General features: G+C 37.3%; 2 protein-coding genes across 4 annotated transcripts in view; both read left to right on the top strand.

Annotated features, from left to right (window-relative positions):
- Positions 1-3,434: 3,434 nt before the first annotated feature.
- Positions 3,435-4,579, top strand: LOC142349062 (uncharacterized). The gene is made up of 2 exons (XM_075400476.1): positions 3,435-4,004; positions 4,553-4,579. The coding sequence occupies exons 1-2, from the start codon at positions 3,435-3,437 to the stop codon at positions 4,577-4,579; spliced, it is 597 nt and encodes a 198-aa protein (XP_075256591.1).
- Positions 4,580-18,737: 14,158 nt separating this feature from the next.
- Positions 18,738-19,795, top strand: part of LOC142349717 (uncharacterized) — a 50,722-nt gene continuing 49,664 nt past the window's right edge. The window contains exon 1 of one of the 3 annotated variants that reach the window (XM_075401448.1): positions 18,738-19,277. In XM_075401448.1, the coding sequence (XP_075257563.1) occupies positions 19,061-19,277 (217 nt within the window). In that variant the 5' untranslated portion in view covers positions 18,738-19,060. The remainder of the gene's footprint in view (positions 19,278-19,795) is intronic. The other 2 variants (XM_075401450.1, XM_075401449.1) reach the window with 2 other exon arrangements.

Genomic DNA, 19,795 nt, shown 5'->3' on the forward strand with positions numbered 1-19,795 from the left:
CTCGTTATTGTCATCTACGAGGCAACAAATTACCTCATTTAGGTGCGATGAAAAAAAAACAATAAGACTCTCTGCCCCTATGAGACAAAAAATTGTTTACTTAGATGCTTTTGAAGAGAGCAGTTTTTTTAAAACGTCACGGTATAAGCTCTCTTTTCCCTTTGCGAATTTTCTCTTTGCTCAATTTTCGTGGTTTTCGCAGTCTGCTGCCTTTCTTATTCTTCTTCGACCTTCTACGCAAGGATAAGGTTGAGTGCTTTCCGATATTGACTAGGCAACCTGCATCAAAATAGAATTTCATTGCAATACCAGTCTTAAAAGAACATTCAAGAGAACGGACACCCAAATTTCTCGGAATTTCAATCTATATTTTCTATTGCCTTTATTTAGCTAATGCCTTTAAAATCTAAACAGGTGCCGTTACTTTTGATTTAATTGCTCGCAACGTCATATGCAAATGCTTGATAGTTAATTTCGGAAATTTATTATGAAATTGGTTAGAAACTATTAAGTGGACATGAAGTCGAACTTTCAAACATTACATGAATTTTGACCTTCATCATATTCTTAATCTTTGTATTGCCGCTTCAATTGTTTCACAATAGAACTCTGCAAAACTGTAAACCCATGTATGTGCATAGTCCTGCGAACCCACATGTCATGAGAGAACAGCTCCGCAAGAAAATCCGAAAGAAGGTACAGAATCGAAAAATTCAGGAAATTGAGGTGAGATATTGATTAAACTGAGGCTTATTCTAGATCTCGCAGAGGAAAGAGGAGCGTTTTACTGGTTGAAAGCGCTCCCGTTTAATTGATACAATTTGGATCTAACCAGGGGAGAAATTAGACATTGCCCCCAGATACGGCTGGAACTTGTTTAGTTACCATCAAGCTGTGCATGGGGGGACGAATTTAACTTAGCGCATTGTCTATAAACATTGTCTAAAAAAGTGGCTACATCCACATTGTCTAAAAAGTGGCTACATCCTCAGTCACGAATATATCTGTGATTCGTTTGCAAATTTGCTAGATAACGTATGATGTGGGATATGAGCCATTTCTTCAGACTTTGTCAAGAGAAACCTTCGGAAATCTAAAACTTCGCGCGTCAGCTAACTGTTTTTTTTTTGTAAAAGGAGGCCATAAGGATGAAGAAAAAGTAATTGCTGTCTAGAAGGCAAGGTTCCGTGCCTTGATCTCCTGCACTAGTACGTCAGCGTCGAAAACCATGCAGAGGTTGGCAGCAAGAATCAACGAGCGAAAAGAGGATTCATGGTCAGACGTGATTACATACATCAGGACAAAACTTAGCTTCGCGCTCACGCGTTGTCCATACTCTGCCTCAGTGGTGCGTGATCATTGCAGCGGCGTCCCGTTGTCGAAGCTTCTATTGGAGCCATAATAGAATAGGGGCGGTTGTCGTCTGAAATGGCCCTATAAATTATTCAAATCTGGATTTAAAATCTTGTTTTAAAATCTTTTCATTCCTACATCAGCTATCTTTATTTATTAGCCAGATAGCTGATCTTTATTTATTTATTTACGATGCTTTGACGTTTAGCTAGCGTGAGGGTTTATAGATGTATATATAAGTGTTGACTTGCCCCGAGTTGACCTCCCGACTCGGGGCCCCGAGTTGACCGACCCTATATGTGGAAGGGCTTCTCTTAATTGACGGTTTTTTACTTTGAAATTGATTGTGATTGGCTTATTTGTGGGCACTATAAGCACCCAAACGTTCCTTCTCTAGAAACTGAATGTCTATACCGCCGATGAATCCGAATTATCCAAGTGGAAGTGGGGACGCTCAGTATCCACCAAATCAACCTCCAATTCCAGGGCAACAGCCATATGCTGCAACTCAGGGCCAATATGGTTACGTGCCCCCTGGATCGATGCCAACAAATCCATCAGCGGCACCACAAAATCAACCTCAATATGCACAACCAGGGTATCCACCCCAACAAGGATATCCACCACAACCAGGGTATCCACCACAACCAGGTTATCCACCACAGCCAGGATATCCACCCCAACAAGGATATCCTCCGCAAGGTTACCCACAGCCAGCATATCCGATGACGCAAGGATACCCAGCTCAGCCTGGATATCCTGCTATGGCTACAGCAACCACAGGTTACCCTCATCCAACTGGTAGTCAACCGGGATATGGACACCCTCCTGCTCCTGGAATGCCACATGCTGGACACAAACCACAGGCTGCCATTGTGCTTGGCCCGAAGCCTTCAAAGAACAATAAAATAGCATATAAACAATGGAAAGCACAGAAAAAGATGCTCAAAAAATCTGGTGGATTGAAGGGAAAGAAGCATAAGCATGGTAAAAGAAGGGGCTCCTCTTCATCTTCCAGCAGTAGTAGTAGCAGCAGTGATAGTGATTAATCACCGCAGCGTGACCAGTGTATTATTAGCCGGTTTTAAGGCGCAGGACCTATTAATATCAATGACCAATAAATATATAGTTAGTGGTGTTCATGATCTAAAGAAATTGAATCGTAACCTGATTTTTATTTTCATTAACTCAACCGACGTTAGTTCTCGCATGTCTGTATAGATCAAAGTGTCGACAAGTGCTCAATATTAAATTCCAGTCTCAACAAAATGCTACGTAGTAATATAGAATTTTGTGATCCAGCCAATTTTCATTGACAAATTCTCATTTCAATCTTGATACTTGTAGAACTATGCAGTGTTTCATCATTTAATAAGTTAGGTTTCAGAAACGATAACTACTCAAAGAAACGATAAATATGAAAATATGTTTTTATCCCATTGAAAAGTGTATAGCCTAAATGTAATACCCCTGAAGACAGGGAAAATGAGTCTGGATGATGATGTATGATGAACCATTGTATGATACTAGAGCGGTGAACTCGGTTTTATTGCGATATATCGTTATCAGCACTTTGCGATAGGTCAAATTTTGGATTCTGCTGTGCGAAATCAGCTTTTATTTTATTCTGACTGATTTGTGAATTTCGCGCTGCGAAATCGCTTGTAACTTAGACTAGTTACTTGGAATGCATTTGTATCAGGAGGCATGTGCTGGAACTTTAAGAAACACCAAGTCATAATGTTGATTTTATAGATGTAATTCAATGGTTAGGAAATGGATGACTTTTTCACGGTAGCAAAAGAAGATTTGTGAAGCAAATCTCACGAAAGTTTCAACTGTTGACAAGGAACAACAGTGGGCAAAGGGTAGCCCAGGCATATCGTGCCAAAGTAACTATAACTCAAGGGTCTTTTTTGAAACACCACCAACACCACTGGCGTCAGTGAAGCAAGCTGATTAGTTTGTTTCTCTGACGTTCGGCCACAGCACCACCAACACTACACATTCAATATTAACTGAAGGCGGAACTGAAGGTTCATATCGAAGTGACCAGGAACTTGCAAAAGGAATCATGCATAATGGCATTCCAACGATTCTTCAGCCGACGAGGAATACCGGAAAGAATTCACAGTGGCAACGCTTTAAATTTCACCAGTACAGCAAAGACTTTCCAGGAAAGCAGCTTCACAACTACAGAGCTACAGAAATATGCGGAGTCGAAAAAGATTACATGGAAATTTATTCCACCAGGAGCACCACATTTTGGTGGAACATGGGAACGCCTCATTGGGATGAGCAAACGCCTGTTCTTTGATATCGCCGGATCTAGGAAACTCCAGGAAGATAGTTTCTCAACCCTCATTTGCCAAGTGGAAGCTCTGCTCAACAGCAGACCTTCAACATCAGTCAGCAGTGACATACGCGATGTGGAAAGCTTGACGCCAGGACATTTTTTGACAGGAATGACAACAGGACTGCCGTCAGACACTACAATTAGCAGCAACGACAGAGAAACAGGAAAACTATGGAACAATGTCAACAGTATCATGATGGAATTTTGGAAACGCCTTTTAAAGGAATATCTCCCAACACTCAGACAACGTCGAAAATGGCATTCAACAGTAGAGGGAATAGAAGTAGGGGACATGGTATTGATACTAGAAAACAAAACACCCAGGGGTATTTGGCCGGTAGGTAGGGTACAGAAGGTAAATAAAGGTAAGGATAATGTGGTAAGGTCTTGCCTCGTTAAAACATCAAAAGGGGATTTGTTAAACCAGCTATCAGACTTAGTTTGATCAACGACAAAGCAACATAAAGGTTATCATTAGTTATATGGGAACAAAATTTTAATAACAATCTGAAACACTAACGTGATATCGGTTTTGGGCTTAAGGTAATGTGAAAAATGAAAGTTTTAAAGTTCAATTCAATGAGTTATCAATTCAAAGGGACTTTTAGGTATCATTCAGGTAAATTTAGGGATTTCAACAAGTAACCCACGAGAATACTCTAGTTAGCAAAGCTAATGGTCTATTAGAGAAATACTCTCAAATTGGAAAATTTAGGTAGGTAGGTTTAACACGAAGACAAATTCTGGATAGACATTAGGTAGGTTTTGGAATTCAAATGCACAATAATTAGCTTATTGCAAAACAGCAGTGTTGAACCGACAGGATAACAGTTTTTTTAATAGGTAGATGACAATAACCAACTTAGGTAAAACCAAACATCAGAGGTAAAGTATTACAAAACATTTGGTATTCCGACAAAATCTAATTTGGGAAAAATAGGTAAAATGTAGACAATAGGTACAAGGTAGTGGTAGATTTAGATAGGTAGGAAACACGGGGAGCAATAGTTTGTCAACCAGCATCTTTCAACGAGCAGACAAGCAACAACAATATTTTCAGAAATTGATCAGTATTTGACATTCGCCAATCAGCCAATACAAATGTCGATTCAGAACAACTACAACTGTAAACAGTCAAACGCAATCAGCACAAAAAGCAATTCCAACTTTCCAGCATACCTCTTTCATATAATACTACAAGCAGCACGTTGACAACTAGTACACAGCAACAATCTACAGACAACACCGACGGAAGACATCAGGAGAAATTTCACTACAACAACAAACACTTCAACAAGAATTACTTCAGCAGAAGCAGCAGCATTTTTCGAACAGCAGTGAACACATTCTTCAACAGTAGACATCATCAAAGTCAGTTCAGACATACTTGTAGATTTGGACGAGTCAATAAATTCAAGATCAGCGTTTTATTGAGGACACAACTCAATTCAACATTTCAACATAATCATCAGCAGCTGAAGTAAGAAATAGTTCGGCTACACAAAATACACAACAGCAAAAGAGAACACGACGAGACGAGAAAGATCAGTTTCAAACAGACTTCAACATTAACAACAGATCGACTACAAACTTTCTGATTCTTGGTACCCAAAAAGGGGGGCGGAGTGTACCAGGAGGCACGTGCTAAAAAACTAACTTTAAGAAACACCAAGTCATAATGCTGTTTTTATAGATGTAATTCAATGGTTAGGAAATGGATGACTTTTTCACGGTAGCAGTGATTTGTGGAGATTTGTAGAAGATTTGTGAAGCAAATCTCACGAAAGTTTCAACTGTTGACAAGGAACAACAGTGGACAAAGGGTAGCCCAGGCATATCGTGCCAAAGTAACTATAACTCAAGGATCGTTTTTGAAACACCACCAACACTGGCGTCAGTGAAGCAAGCTGATTAGTTTGTTTCTCTGACGTTCGGCCACAGCACCACCAACACTACACATTCAATATTAACTGAAGGCGGAACACCGCACAGCATTAGTTTCAAAATCGCTTATGACTCAAATTTTTGATTGCGCGGGTCGAATATTTATTCTTTTTTAATAGCCGCACAGGGATAGGTCGGGCTATTATTGGCCTTCTCGTGGTTTTTACAAGTCAAGGAATTTGAATTGTATTGGGTCGCTATCTTTAAAGATCTGTTCACACATTTTCCTGATTTTTGAAGTCAATTTGGAGTAGTGATTTTGGTCCTCCGAAACAGGAAGTGGAGCGAAAACGAGTGGTTTTGTGGCAAGAATTTTTTTCGCTCTATTTTTTAAAGTAGTGAGAAAACGGTGTTTGAACAAAAATTCGCTTTCCCGCTAGTGGATTTTTGTTCACCAGCGGCATTTTGGCATTGATTTTCTGTTTTTTTTAAATTTTTTTATCCCGTTTTTTTAAGAAAAGGGTTTCCCAATTCACTCATAGTCCGTTATAGGTCTAGTTTTCTGTTTAGTCGATGAAAATTCTTTGAATTGTACGTCAGGACTTGTCCTGCTTTGTTTTTTATTTCGTTGTCAAGATTTTGTTACGATCATATGACGGACGTCACAACCACTTCAAATCTGCTTTTTGTTCATTTGTTCAAGCAATTTCAACTGAATTGCTTCCGTGACGTCATTGTTCACTCTTAGTGGACCGAGTTTTTCTTTTTCGTTCGCGTGATGAAGTTTTTTGTCACACGTGACTTACCTCACTATCAAAAATGACTTCCTGACTCTAAAATCGACTTTTCTTTTTAAATTCAAAGAGAAAAAGTCATGTGTGTGTGACACTTGACTTGGTTATTTGAGAGCAGCTATTAGAAGCAGCAATAAGTTTGACCGATTCTTCATCCAAAAGTACTATATGAGTATTTAGTAAAAAAGAATTTTTCTCGTCTGTTTCCTATACTCTCTTTTTGAGTTTGCAGAACTACGAAGCTATTGCCGCTATTTTCTGGCAATCTGCCAGCTATGTTTAAACTTTTGGCTGCTGTTGTTCGCGGGGCGAAAATGATTTTAGAAAGGTGGCAATTGAACATTAAATTGAAACGAATAAGAATGATTAGAAGGACGGGGATATCAGGCGAAAACTCAATTAGTTGAACGAAATCCTTCTATCCTGCAGGCGAAAATCGTGAAGTTATGTGGAAATTAGGAGAATAGCAATTAAAACACTTGAACTTGGTACTTCAAAATCCACTCGATGCTATGAAGTTGTCAATTGTCCCTAATAGCCGTCTTTACATACAAAGGAGTTTTACATAAAAATCAAAATCATACGCGGCCAATGATTTTGATTTCAAGAAGTAACAGGGAAAGAGTGGTGAATGTTTAAACTCTTTTTTAATGGCTTAAGTTTAAGTAATTTAAGATCTACTGTATCGACTGAAAAAATGCACAAAAATTGGTGCAGTTGGAGCTAAACTAAGTAAAAATGCTCAAACTTACGGAAAATGTTCTAAATGTTCACTATCGTGAAAGTGCTAAAAATTCAAAAATTCTGGTCATTTTTTGCTTTTCAAGCTATTTTTCTACGAAGTCAATTGATATAGTCTCTTAATTAAACTATGATATCAAGCGTAATTTGCAGTACCTCTTTTAATTATTAATTGCTCTAACAAACGAAGTTTGTTGCAATTATGCTAGACCTGTTGGTCTTTTTTTTATGCGATTTTCGCTTGACCGATTTTTCGTCTTACCCATTTAACTTTTCGTCCTTAAAAAAGGGATAAACAGGTGGCGCACAGCGAGGATTAAGTTTGATTAGAGACCCCTAGCCGCATTTAGTAGTCATGCAAGTGCTTTGTGTGGTGAAGCTACTGGGAAGGCCGTAGTTCAAGGTTAAAAGGTGATTTTTTTGTGGAGTTTTTGAGCCGAAAATGTTGCAATTTTTCCTGTTTTTTTCGTCGTTTTGCGTTCGACCACTCTAAAATTAGGCTGGTCAAAGTTGATTTAGGTCTCTTTTAAGACATAAATACTTTTTTGGCCATTTTACGAGCTATATCTTTTGGTAATCCAAACAAAAACGCAATTTTATACTAATTTTCACAATTCTTTTAATCTTTTTGAAAATTTGTTTGCCATTTTTTGAGTTTTTTCAGCCCTAGGTGTCAAGGAGCCTCCTCCAGGGTTTGATAGGAGGTAACTGCAAAGTTTCTAGCTGTAATGGAATGTTTTTCAAGACTTATATTTTACGAATTTAAGCAATTAAAAAAATACCTGCAATTTTTTCAAGTTTTGATTATTTTTGAATTTTTGTTTTCCGGCACCACGGACTCAGGGACTTCCTCCAGGGTTTGAATTGTATTGTGTCGTTGTCTTTTTTAAGATCTGTTCACGCTTTTTCATGATTTTTATAGTCAAATTGGAGTAGTGATTTTGGTCACGCCGAAACAGGAAGTGGAGTGAACTTCTATTTATAAAGTAGATTTAGAAAACGGTGTTTGAACAGAAATGCGCTTTCTCGCTAGTGATTTTTTGCTCACATGCGGCGATTTCACTTTTTGTTTACTGTTTCGTTTTTTTGGATCGGTTTTTTGATGGTTTTCCCAATCCATTCATAGTTTGTTCTAGGCCTAGTTTTGATTGGTATTCGCCTGATGTCCACAAAAGTTGAGTTCAGAAATTTTGCCTAATGGCTACCAGAATTCTTTTCGCCTAATCGAGTTTTCGCCTGATGTTCAAGACCCATTGGAAGTTAAGATTAAATACGAACACATTGGATCAGGACTATATCGCTTGGTGATATGAACACTTTTATAAACTAAATTAAAATGGATGATCGGAGAGGAGAACAGACAATGACTGCTATAAACATTTTGCGATACAACCTTTGAAAGTTTTTTAACTGTGACAATGACAAAAAGTTTGAGGATCAGATTTCCAAATTAGAAATGAGCAAGAAAATGAGGAATATTAAATGAAACGAAACGCAAAATAGGTATTATCAATAACTCAAGTCATGGTACTGTGAGTAGTGTGCCACATCTCTCTTCGGCCAAAAATAAACAGAATGTACATTTATAGGATGTAATTTTAACAGAAAATTAGTATGATATGCACTGGTTATCATGGCTAGTATCGTCATATAAAATAAGTTGTAATGTTTTGTTGAGTTCCGTAACTATCAGTCCGATCATTTTCTGCCTCTCTTACAGTCATACTAATTTCATTGTAGTAGGGGAAGACGTAACAGTGGAATCGATAAGCCTGAGTTGTAGAGCGTTGGGTTGGACGAATACGAAGTCTGAATCAGATTCGGGTCGATTGTCTCGCGATAGCTGGAATATTTGCGAAAATTCCTGGTTTGCTAGCATGTTTTTGTTTATCTGACAACTTTTGTAACGTGAGGGTGCTTTGAAACAGGAGGAACGTGGGAAGATTGGTGCACACGTTGCTGTGGACTCATTTGATTTGTTTGAGTCTGTAATGGGCGCTGATGTGCGTGCATGTTTCGTTTGCTGTGCATGAGTTACAGATTGCTTGTAGATTACTGTCTTCTTTTGTAGTGTCTTGTAATCTATCATCGGTGCGAACAAGGCTATCTTTCGAGATAAAACCTTCGAGAGACGACGAAACCAACTGTTCCCTTTTCGATTCTCGTCTGTCATTTTCAAACAGTGTTGCCTGGCTCTTTCGATAAACTTCCTCGCTTCTTTAGGTCACTTTGGTTGTTTTTTTTATAAACATCAGAATATGTAATTAAATGAATGCGTTAGTGTTCAAATGAACACGGTAGAACATGACTGTTTTTTTGCTTGATTCCTTGTTGCGGGTTGGCCTTTATTTGAAGCCTTGAAAATATTTTGTCTTCTAATTCTCACAGTGTGTGGTTTCGGAGTTAAATCGCTGGTGACAAAATTTTGTATAACTTCAACTTATTTCGGTAGTTTCGGAACCTCGCCCATAAGTTTTAAAGTGAGTTTCTCTTCCTCTTAAAACTATCTCTGCGCTTATGTAAATTCCCGAGTTATTTTTTAAATAAATTCCCGACTTTCAATAATTTGCAAGTCGTTCTTAACATTCCTCGGCTGTTGCCAATTTCAGCAAAAAAATTATCAGGAAAAAAGTTTCTCTGAAAATAACAGCATCCAATAGGTAATTTATGAAGAAGATGCAGAACATGAATTTACCCAGAAGAGGTCCTTGCTGTACACCACCGGTCACAAACTGGTCCAAGCCATTAGTGGGCATTTAGTTGCCTGTCTTGAAGATATTGAACTAGAATCGCTTGCAGAAAACCGCCATCTCTATTTTTAAATAATTTAGCAATTCGTGATAGGTACAGGCATTATGTCACTTCATTTCTAATTGCGTCAACTTTGCTCAATTATTTGACTTGTTTGTAGTTTTGACTAATTTTTTGTCTCATTTCTAATGGATTGCTGCTGTCCCGCAGTTCCTCGGTATTGGCACTTGTTTCCTGGTTTTAAAGCTCCTAAGATGTGTATAAATCGGTCTCTTTCATTTTAAAGATTTTTTCTCAGAATTTCAAATTAAAACACTAATCCGAAATTGCATTTTTTTCGTGCTGTCCAGGGCTTCGTCTTTCACTGTTGACCATAAGCTTCGATAGACAATGTGATTTATTTCGACTCATATTGCGACTTCTTAAACTTGCTACAACTTGATGAGAAACATACTAAATTTTTGCCAAGATATTGACATGGTACTTACCATGAAAATATCAAAATTTGTACAAACTTGCAAGGAACAAGATCTTGGTAAGATTATCAAGAAAGATTAACTATGAAATGGCAAGATATACCAAGTTGTAAAAAATAAAAACACCTCTAAATGAGATTTAGCACATGAATTCATATCATTAAGCACGAATTATCAAGATTCATCAAGAATTGCCGAAAATTTCAGATTCTTAGTTAATTAACCAACAATTGAGCCTACCTTTTCTCATATCATGAAATGTTTAAGACGTTGCAAGCTCATTATGTACATAGGACACACTTTATACGGGACCGCCACCGGGAAGGCCCCTACTGAGGTCCAATGAAAATCCTTTAAAATCTAAAAAATTAATCAACACAGTCAAAAATAACTAAACTTAAATTTCGAATCTCTTCTGAGGAACAACTCAGCTTTTGTAGCCAGTGCGGTACACTGAACACACAAAATCTATTTTTTTTCGGAAACAGATATTTTTTGAATATCACAATTTTGTCGCGCAGTTTTTCGATTTCTGTCGAAGTTTTTAAAATATCGCAATTGGCAGAGTTGCTGTTTCATGATCAATTACTAAAGCAGCCGTTTTTTTGTAGGAAGAATTTGACTGTTAGGAAATGGCGAATGAAAATGAGAAGAGTTATTTATCTACAGTCGTATTTGAAAAATCGCAAAGCCTAATTGCTAGTCCAATTCTCAGAAATGTTTGCAGCTTTGACAGTTATAACGAATTAAGGGCGAACAGAAAGTTTAGACTTCAAAGTAAAGTAGTAGACATAAAATGAACTTTTTTATTCGTTTTTGCAGTGACTGTTTGTGTAGCGATGAAGTATCAAGGAGTAAGATGGGGATATGACAGCAGAGAAGCGGCAAGACTGAAAAAATTTTAGAAGTTGAATCTATGAGAATAATTCTCAGTAATCAATTTTTTCCAGCTTTAGCACGGTAAACTGAACGTTTTAAATGGCTGCAAAAAGTTCAGACTTCAGAGCGCGGAAGCACAAATATAAAACAAAATTTTTCATTTTTCTTGCCCAAAGCTTTTCTGCCTGACCTTTAAATACTAATACAGCAGTTATCTGTAGAAAAGATCTCGACCGTCAGGAGGCTGTAATTCAAACTGAGCGAAATGCATTATCTTTAACCATACTTGTAGAAATGACAGAGCCTAAATCTTGGTCCAGTTATCTGAAATGATCGCAGCTTTCTGACAGTTATTATAACGTATTGAAGGCGAACAGAAAGTTAAAACCTCAAAGAAAATTGGAGACAAGAAAATGAACATTTTTTGTTCATTTTTGCACTGATTTTTTAAGTGACTAAATATCAAGGTGTAAGATATATGACCACAAAAAACTTGCAAAACAGACAAAATTCCAGAAACTGAATATATAAGAATTAATAAAAAAGCTGCCTAATTCAGTAAACAAACTTTTCCAGCTTTAAACACGTAAAATGAACGTATGAAGTGGCAGCCGAAAGTATAGACTTCAAATTGAGGATGTACGAACATAAAACTTTTTTTTTTGATTTTTTTGCATAAAGGTTTTTCTATTTGGTGATTGATTACTATGAAAGCAGTTATCTGTACGTAACTTTTGACTGTCAGGAAACTGCAATTCAAATTTAGCAAAATATATCTATGATGGTATTTGTAGAAATGACTTAAAGCCTAAATGTTAGTCCAGTTATCTGAAATGTTTACAGCTCTAACAGTTATTATAACGTATTAAAGGCGAACACGAAGTTTAGACTTCAAAGTAATTAGAAAAGTTATTTAGATTTCAGAAAAAAAGTTATTATTTTTTGCTACATTCACCTATGTCCCGTGCCGTCTGTTTTTGTGATTTTTATTTACTGGAAAATAAATGTTTTCGAGGCTGGATGTTGCCGCTGATCCCCTGTACCCTCATTGGGTATTTTGATTTCCCAGAGTTTTTATCTATGGACAAGATACATCGAGCGGCGATCAGAAAAGATAAAAGGTAACATCAATATTTGTCAAGATTTTTCCAAGCACTATCAAGAAATTTTCTTGGTATATCTTGATAAGATCTTATCAAGATTTACCTTGAAATGTTATTTCAAGTTCTTGTCCGGATGTTTCAAGTGTTGCAACAGATGTCAAGATCATGCATGTCTTATCAAGTTGTATGAATTTTCGATTCACTGTACTAGATCGGTGCCGTCTCTTCGGGCGATCGGCGATTCTTCTCCGTTCAGAGGGCTAGTGATATTGTTGAAGTAGAAAAATTTTCAGCTTTACTATTGCAAAATGGCATCAAATATGCGTTGTAGAAACTATTTTTGGATCTTTTCCGTTTGTGCCCCCCAGTACGTTATGCTCCCCCCAGTTACAGAGCACGTGTCATTACATAGTAAATCATTATGTAAAAATATTGCACGTGCATCTGGGGGTTGCAAATGATATGCACCCACTAAGCTGGGGGGGGCACAAACGGAAAAGATCCCTATTTTTTATCAACACCTGTTGCGATAAAAGCAGTTAAATAAACTGCCAGTGTAATAAATTTTAATGCCCGATCGACACTGGAAAAACACTTCAGCATTAGACTACGAGTTTCTCAAACTCTTTTCTCGCCACTGTTACTAAGTAAACAGTGGCGAGAAAAGAGTGTGAGAAACTCGTAGTCTAATGATGGAAACAGTTTGATAAACTTGTAGTCTAAAAAAACGTGTGTGGTGTATGTGGTGCGTGTTGTGGGAGTGGCGTGGGTGGCGTATGTGTGGTGTGTGTGTGTGGTGTGTGTGTGTGATGTTTGTATGGTGTGTGTGTGGTGTGTGTGTGTGTGGTGTGCTGGTGAGTGTGTGGTGTGTAAGTGTGTGTGTGTGCGTGTGTGTTTGGGTGTGTGTGTGCGTGCTTGTGTGTGTGTGTGTGCGTGTGTGAGTTTGTTTGTGTGTGTGTGTGTGTGTGTGTGTGTGTGTGTGGGGGGGGGGGGGGGTGCGTGCGTACGTGTGAGTGCGTGAGCGTGCGTGTGTGTCTGTGTGTGTGTGCGTGTTTGTCTCTCTGTGTGTGCGTGTGTACGTGTGTGCGCGCGTGAACGTGCGCCTGTGTCTCTGTGTTTGTAAGTGTGTGTGTGTTTGTGTGTGTGTAAGTGTGTGTGCGTGTGTGTGTGTGTGTGTGTGTGTGTGTGTGTGTGTGGGAGAGGGGAGGGGGTGGGGTGCATGAGGGCAAAACGAATAACAGATCCAAAGAAATATCACTTACCTTTGAAAGTCTAATTGTCCACAAAAATAAAAATGAGAAACCAATGAAACTTTGTTCAATTTTGAAATGATCGCAGCAGGTGTTGATTAAAAAAATTATCACACGGTTGTTATCGCCCTCGAAGTTATCATAACACCTCGGCTTCGCCTCGGAGTTTGATAACTTCTCAAGAATTTGAATTGTATTGGGGCGCTGTCTTTTTTTTAAGATCTGTTCACACATTTTCATGATTTTTGAAGTCAAATTGGAGTAGTGATTTTGGTCACGCCGAAACAGGAAATGGAGCGAAAAAGCGAGTGGTTTTGCGGCGTGAAATTTTTTCGCTCTTATTTTAAAGTAGATTGAGAAAACGGTGTTTGAACAAATTCGCTTTCTCGGTAGTGGTTTTTTGTTCACATGCGGCAATTTCACTCTGATGTTTACTGTTTTTTTCTATATTTCGGATCGGATTTTTTTCTAAATGGTTTTCCCAATTCATTCAAAGCCATTCTAGGCCTAGTTTTTTGTTTGAATTAAATTTTAATTTCTCGCTAGTGGTGTTTTTGTTCACATGCGGCATTTTGACATTGATTTTCTGTTTTTTTCTTATTTTTTTCTAATTTAGTTTTTAAAATGGTTTTCTCAATTCACTCATAGTCCATTCTAGGTCTAGTTTTTCTGTTAAGTCAATGAAAATTCTTTGAATTGTACGTCAGGAATTGTCCTGCTATGTTTTTTTTAATTCGTCTCCATCGATGATTCTTACGACCTGACTTCATGGAATTGACTTCTTAAAATTGACTTCTTGGAATTGACTTCATTGACTTCTATTGCTTTGCAATTAAAATTTGTGTGGGTGACGTCAGTTCTGCTTTTAGGTCAATTGCGTGACTTACCTCACTCAAAAAAATGACTTCTGAACTCACTTATGGAACTTCAAATTTTATGAACATTTTTAATTAAAGATTAATAGTGTGCATCTAAGTAGTTGCAAACTTATATGCCCTAATTCTTGATTATTAGTCTTGAGTTTTTGATTTCGAATATCAATTTTGAAAAAGCTCTCCTTATAGACCGTATGTGTCATAAAATTGACAGTCCGAATCTAACCTAAAATTTTAGTGGCCTATTAAAGGACTGCTGGTCTATCTTATTTCTTTAGTTGTTTCAATTCATGGAAGGCCACAAGCGTCCATTGCGGCTATTTTCCGGCAATCTTCCGGCTACGTTTTCTTTGGTTGATCAAGACGTAATGGTTATGTGACTCCACTTGAAGTCTTTGAGAACTTCTGGCGTTTATCGAGAACCGTAAAGGGGTTCGAGATATTAGTCAGAATTTCGAAGTGACTTCTGCAGAGTCATGTAACCATGCTTAAAACACGAAACGCGCATGTTTTAAAATGACAAAAGTCCACGGAAGTCAACTTGTGGCTAAGTAGGAACTTCTGGCATTTTAACTCCTGGCGCTGCAGACTTTCGACATTTTAAATTGTGAATGTATTTTAATTACACCAAGATATCTTTGCTCATTGCTAACGTTTAACGTATATGAGAGCTCCACAAAATTATATTTACTCTTACTTCGCGAAATTTCAATTTGCTTCTAGTTCAAAAAGTAAATCATGATTCATTGTGAAAAATTTGTGAAGTCATGCAATGTTTGATTTTTGAGCTTCAATGCGAAGCTGATTTTGAGACTACCCTCGAGATAAAAGCAAGTTTTTTGTGCCACGAGAAAGTAGTGTAAGTTAGTCATCAAATTAGTAATCATTATGACTTCTTTATGCAAAATTATTGTCAATACAGAGCTGAACACACTTTCCAACCGTTGCTTAAGCACGACAAGTGGTCAAATATTAGTTCAAATATTGCAAGAAGAGGATCAGAAAGGCGAACATTAAATAACTTGAATTAAATTGTCCAACTAATTCTGTCGCAGAGAAGTCAAGCATCAGCTTGAGCTTCGAAAGGTTATCAACGCATAGTAATGATTAAAAATGTCCAACGTACACTTGACGCGATCTTTTTTCTGATCTAAATGATACTGCGCTCAATCATTAACTATCCGTCACAATTATCAGTTTTGTGGAATTGGTGTCTTCGGAATTCAACCGTGATACTTTTACGGGCGACAAACGCTTTTTCTTTTGCTGTAGCAATTATATGCTTTTAACTTTCTTTGTAATCGGGTAACTGTTTTACTGCAGCAGAGTTAGGTACCTTACTTCAGATTTCATATTTTTTATATTAAGGTGATATAAGTTGATATTTACAGGCAATATTGGTCGTCAAATCGAGACTAACTTGGCTTGTATTATTCATTACGTCGCCAATCCTATATTTTGAGCAAGCAAATTTGGTTGCTAATGTCAGCAATTCCCGCTCCCCCATGTTTTAAGATTATGCGTTATAGGCTTTCGTGGGACACAGTGACGGTGAGGTAAACCATTGTAAATTTATTCAAAACTAGGAGTATTTGCCACTGATCTCGGCGATTGGGGAATTTGATGCCACGCGAGAACAGCGGACAGAATTTTGTCACTATTGTCCGGAAATTTGCCTCACTAACATCCGCGCTAGGGTGACTGCTTTCTGCGCAAGGCTTCTAAAACTGATTAAAGGAAAAAAAAGTGGGATATAATTGGTCAAAATGCAATTAGAGTGAATTATATTTTTTAATCCGTCAAAGTTTTGAACATAAATTAAGGGTTCAAAACTTAACTTAAAGTGGGTTGAACTTAAAGTGAGGGATAATTATTCGTTTAATCCGTCAAGGCTTATGAAACTGATCAAAGGAGAAAACGTGGGATATAAATAGTACTTCTTATCAAAATGAAGTGATGGGAAATTATGATATTAATCCGTTTTGAATCAAGTTTTGAATATTAATTACAGGTTAAAGTGCAGTGATGACGATATCCCTTCTCACAAATTGCGGTCATTGATGACATAAAAACGTAATTTTTCTGAGATCAGTGACGGAATTTTATAAGGATTGTCCGCAATGTTATTGTCACTGTTGTCCATTTTTCTCCCACAAGAGAATGGGCGACAAAATGTCATCACTCGTGTTCGCAAACGCGGACTGGTGAATTTCTAGGATTGGTGACGTAATGTTGTTAATAGCCGCCCTCATCTTCTCAGCCGGCTATTATAGCGCTCCTATTTTTTTTTTACTTCGTCGAATAAAAAAATGTTTCGCTTTACCTCATTTTGCCGCCTTTTCAACATTTTGCGTGAAATCTTTTTGACTTCTCTAGGCTAGTTTCTCTCTTCTCTCATTCTGCTAAAAGTGATTTTGAACATCAGTTGCTCAGCAAAGCAATTCAAAATGAACAGAGTCAGTATAAAAAATTGAAGTCAGAAATAGAAACGGGATAAACCCATAAAGCCCAATTTTAGATGCCCGCTATTTGAACGTCGGTCCTATAAGTATTAGTTACATCTCTCTAATGCTTATTGTTATTAATAGCCGCCTCATCTTCTCAGCCGGCTATTATAGCGCTCCTATTTTTTTTTACTTCGTCGAATAAAAAAATTTTTCGCTTTACCTCATTTTGCCGCTTTTTCAACATCTTGCGTGATATCTTTTTGACTTCTCTAGGCTAGTTTCTCTCTTCTCTCATTCTGCTAAAAGTGATTTTGAACATCAGTTGCTCAGCAAAGCAATTCAAAATGAACAGAGTCAGTATAAAAAATTGAAGTCAGAAGTAGAAACGGGATAAACCCATAAAGCCCAATTTTAGATGCCCGCTATTTGAACGTCGTTCCTATAAGTCTTAGTTAGCATCGCTAATGCTTATTGGTATTGATAGTAGCCCCTGTAGCCTCTCTCTAAGAAACAGAAGTACGTTATCTTCAACTACGAAATGCCATCAAAATAAATCGGACTTAAAAAATGTTTTTGTACAAAAATCTTTTTTTTCAATATCTTCTATTCTTTCAATCCCAATCATGCTTATTGGAATCAACGGCGGCTATTTTCCGGCAATCTGCCGGGTATGTTTGATAGTAGCCCCTGTAGCCTCTCTCTAAGAAACAGAAGTATGTTCAACTACGAAATGCCATCAAAATAAATCGGACTTAAAAAATATTTTTGTACAAAAATCTTTTTTTTTTTCAATATCTTCTGTTATTTCAATCCCATTCATTCTTATTGGTATCAATGGCGGCTATTTTCCGGCAATCTGCCGGGTATGTTTGGAACTGGCGTTCAGAATTAAGGCGATTAATGCATAACTTTTGGTTGTCTATAAACTGATCGGCAAGTTACATTCTGTTATGAGAGAAAATTAGTAAAGTGCATTTATTATTCGGCCAGAAAGGAAAGAAATTCTAGATGGGGAGTATTTTTATTTGCGTTATTCATGAGACTGGAGTATCGCCAATTTTCATATTTCGACTGATCAATAATCTCAACGGGCAGACAAAAGATCGCAGCGATCTCGCGTTTCGTTGGTTTTATCCATAGAGCTTAACTTCATTCAATAATTTATTGTGTAACACGTATATGATGGATAAATAAATGTTTTTTTTATCTTCAATAACTTTATTTTTCTAATCACATATAATGATTTGACAATGGTGATTGTAGTAGTGGCCTCGTGCCTTGTTTAGATTTTAATTAGTTGTAAAGATTTGATATTTAATGATGGCTCTTCATTGGGTGATTATTCCAAATATCTTTCCTCCAAATTCCGGGATCAAATATAGCCTTCACTGTGTGAGCCTTAATGTTGCACTTGCTTTTCACTCATTCATGATTCATATCATTCTGTGTGCTGATTTTCTAAATTTATAAATATATCAAGCCTTAATAATGAATGCTGAATCAAAATAATTTGTATCCAGACACTTTATCAGTCAGAAATTTTAACACGGGATTTCTAAAATTAAACATTATTTTCAGTTTCAGTTTTGCGACAGATGAAAGCTAGATTAGAATTGTTTGCGTATAGTTATTATGTAGTTGGCGATAGCTAGACTTTCGACCAGTTGTGTTTTTCAAAAGTTATGAAGCTAGATGCGTTTCTTCGATTATGTTTTGCAAGTTTTCAGCTGAACGTAATGAATCAGCTGTATATTAAAATATAAATATAGAACTTTAGTTTTTGTTCATTGTTCGTCGAATGTATCTATCGTTCTAAACGGATGTCCAGCTTAACAATGTCTATATTGGTATGTTTTTCAGAAACGTTGTTTTGCAATGGCTTTATAAAAGCCATAACTAAATGACGCAAGCAAAACTGCAACAACTTAACTAAAACTAAGAAACGTTAAGAATCAACTACTTCGGAGATCACTTACATTTTGCTCTGAAATGAGACAGTTTCGTTATTGAAGCTGTGAAGCGTCTGAAGTCACTGGACACGTCAGAAACCAGCGTTGAATTTGAAGGTTAAATTTGCTAATTGATGGGTTGAAGTCGGGTGACATCATCACTGAAACGGAGTTTTGGAAAGGAACATGTCATAAAGAAAGAATGGATGCATTCTATGTGGCATTGTACCCCTACTCTTACGCGCCTTCGGCTGATTCGCACGTGTCGTTTGAAGCCGGGGATGTATTTGTTCTGAAAGACAACTCCAATTCCGAGTGGTGGCTGGTATCCCCAATTGGAAGTGATGACAGTGAATTTTACGTACCTGCCAATTACATTGAGCAGATGGGGACAACGCCCCAAGATGAAGAAAGTAAGGGTCAGTTTATGTATGTACAATCAGAGTTTTTGTGCCTGAAAGCGTCGATTTTTTCTGACACAAATTTTCGAGGCTCAACTTTGACATGCGCTTTTGGAGGCGAAACAGGCTTTACAGTGTTATATAGAGTTTAGTTCTTAAACGTCATCGATGCGGTGATTAAAAGAGCATTACTTAGTGCATGTATGTTTACGACCACCAAAAATGTAAAATCTATTTATTCGCCCTTGCTACCGTGGTTTGAGCAAAGTATTTTTGGAAGAGATGAAATGACTGTTTTAAGTGTACGATTGTGGTTTTTAATTGCTCTTGAACGAAATTCATAGCAATTATTGTAAACGTGTGTGTCTTTTTTATGCAAAATTTTTGCTTGACAATTTTGACTTTTCGAGTGACTTTTACGCCCTTGACATTTTGCGTTTCGCGTGATCTAAAATTCTGTCTCAATCACAATCTGAATTCAATTGGCGGAAATTTAATACCAAAAGTCAAATGAAAAGTGCGCCGAAACTGGTACC

Source organism: Convolutriloba macropyga, chromosome 11, assembly GCF_964194025.1.
Source record: "Convolutriloba macropyga chromosome 11, txConMacr16.3, whole genome shotgun sequence".
NCBI lineage: Eukaryota > Metazoa > Xenacoelomorpha > Acoela > Convolutidae > Convolutriloba > Convolutriloba macropyga.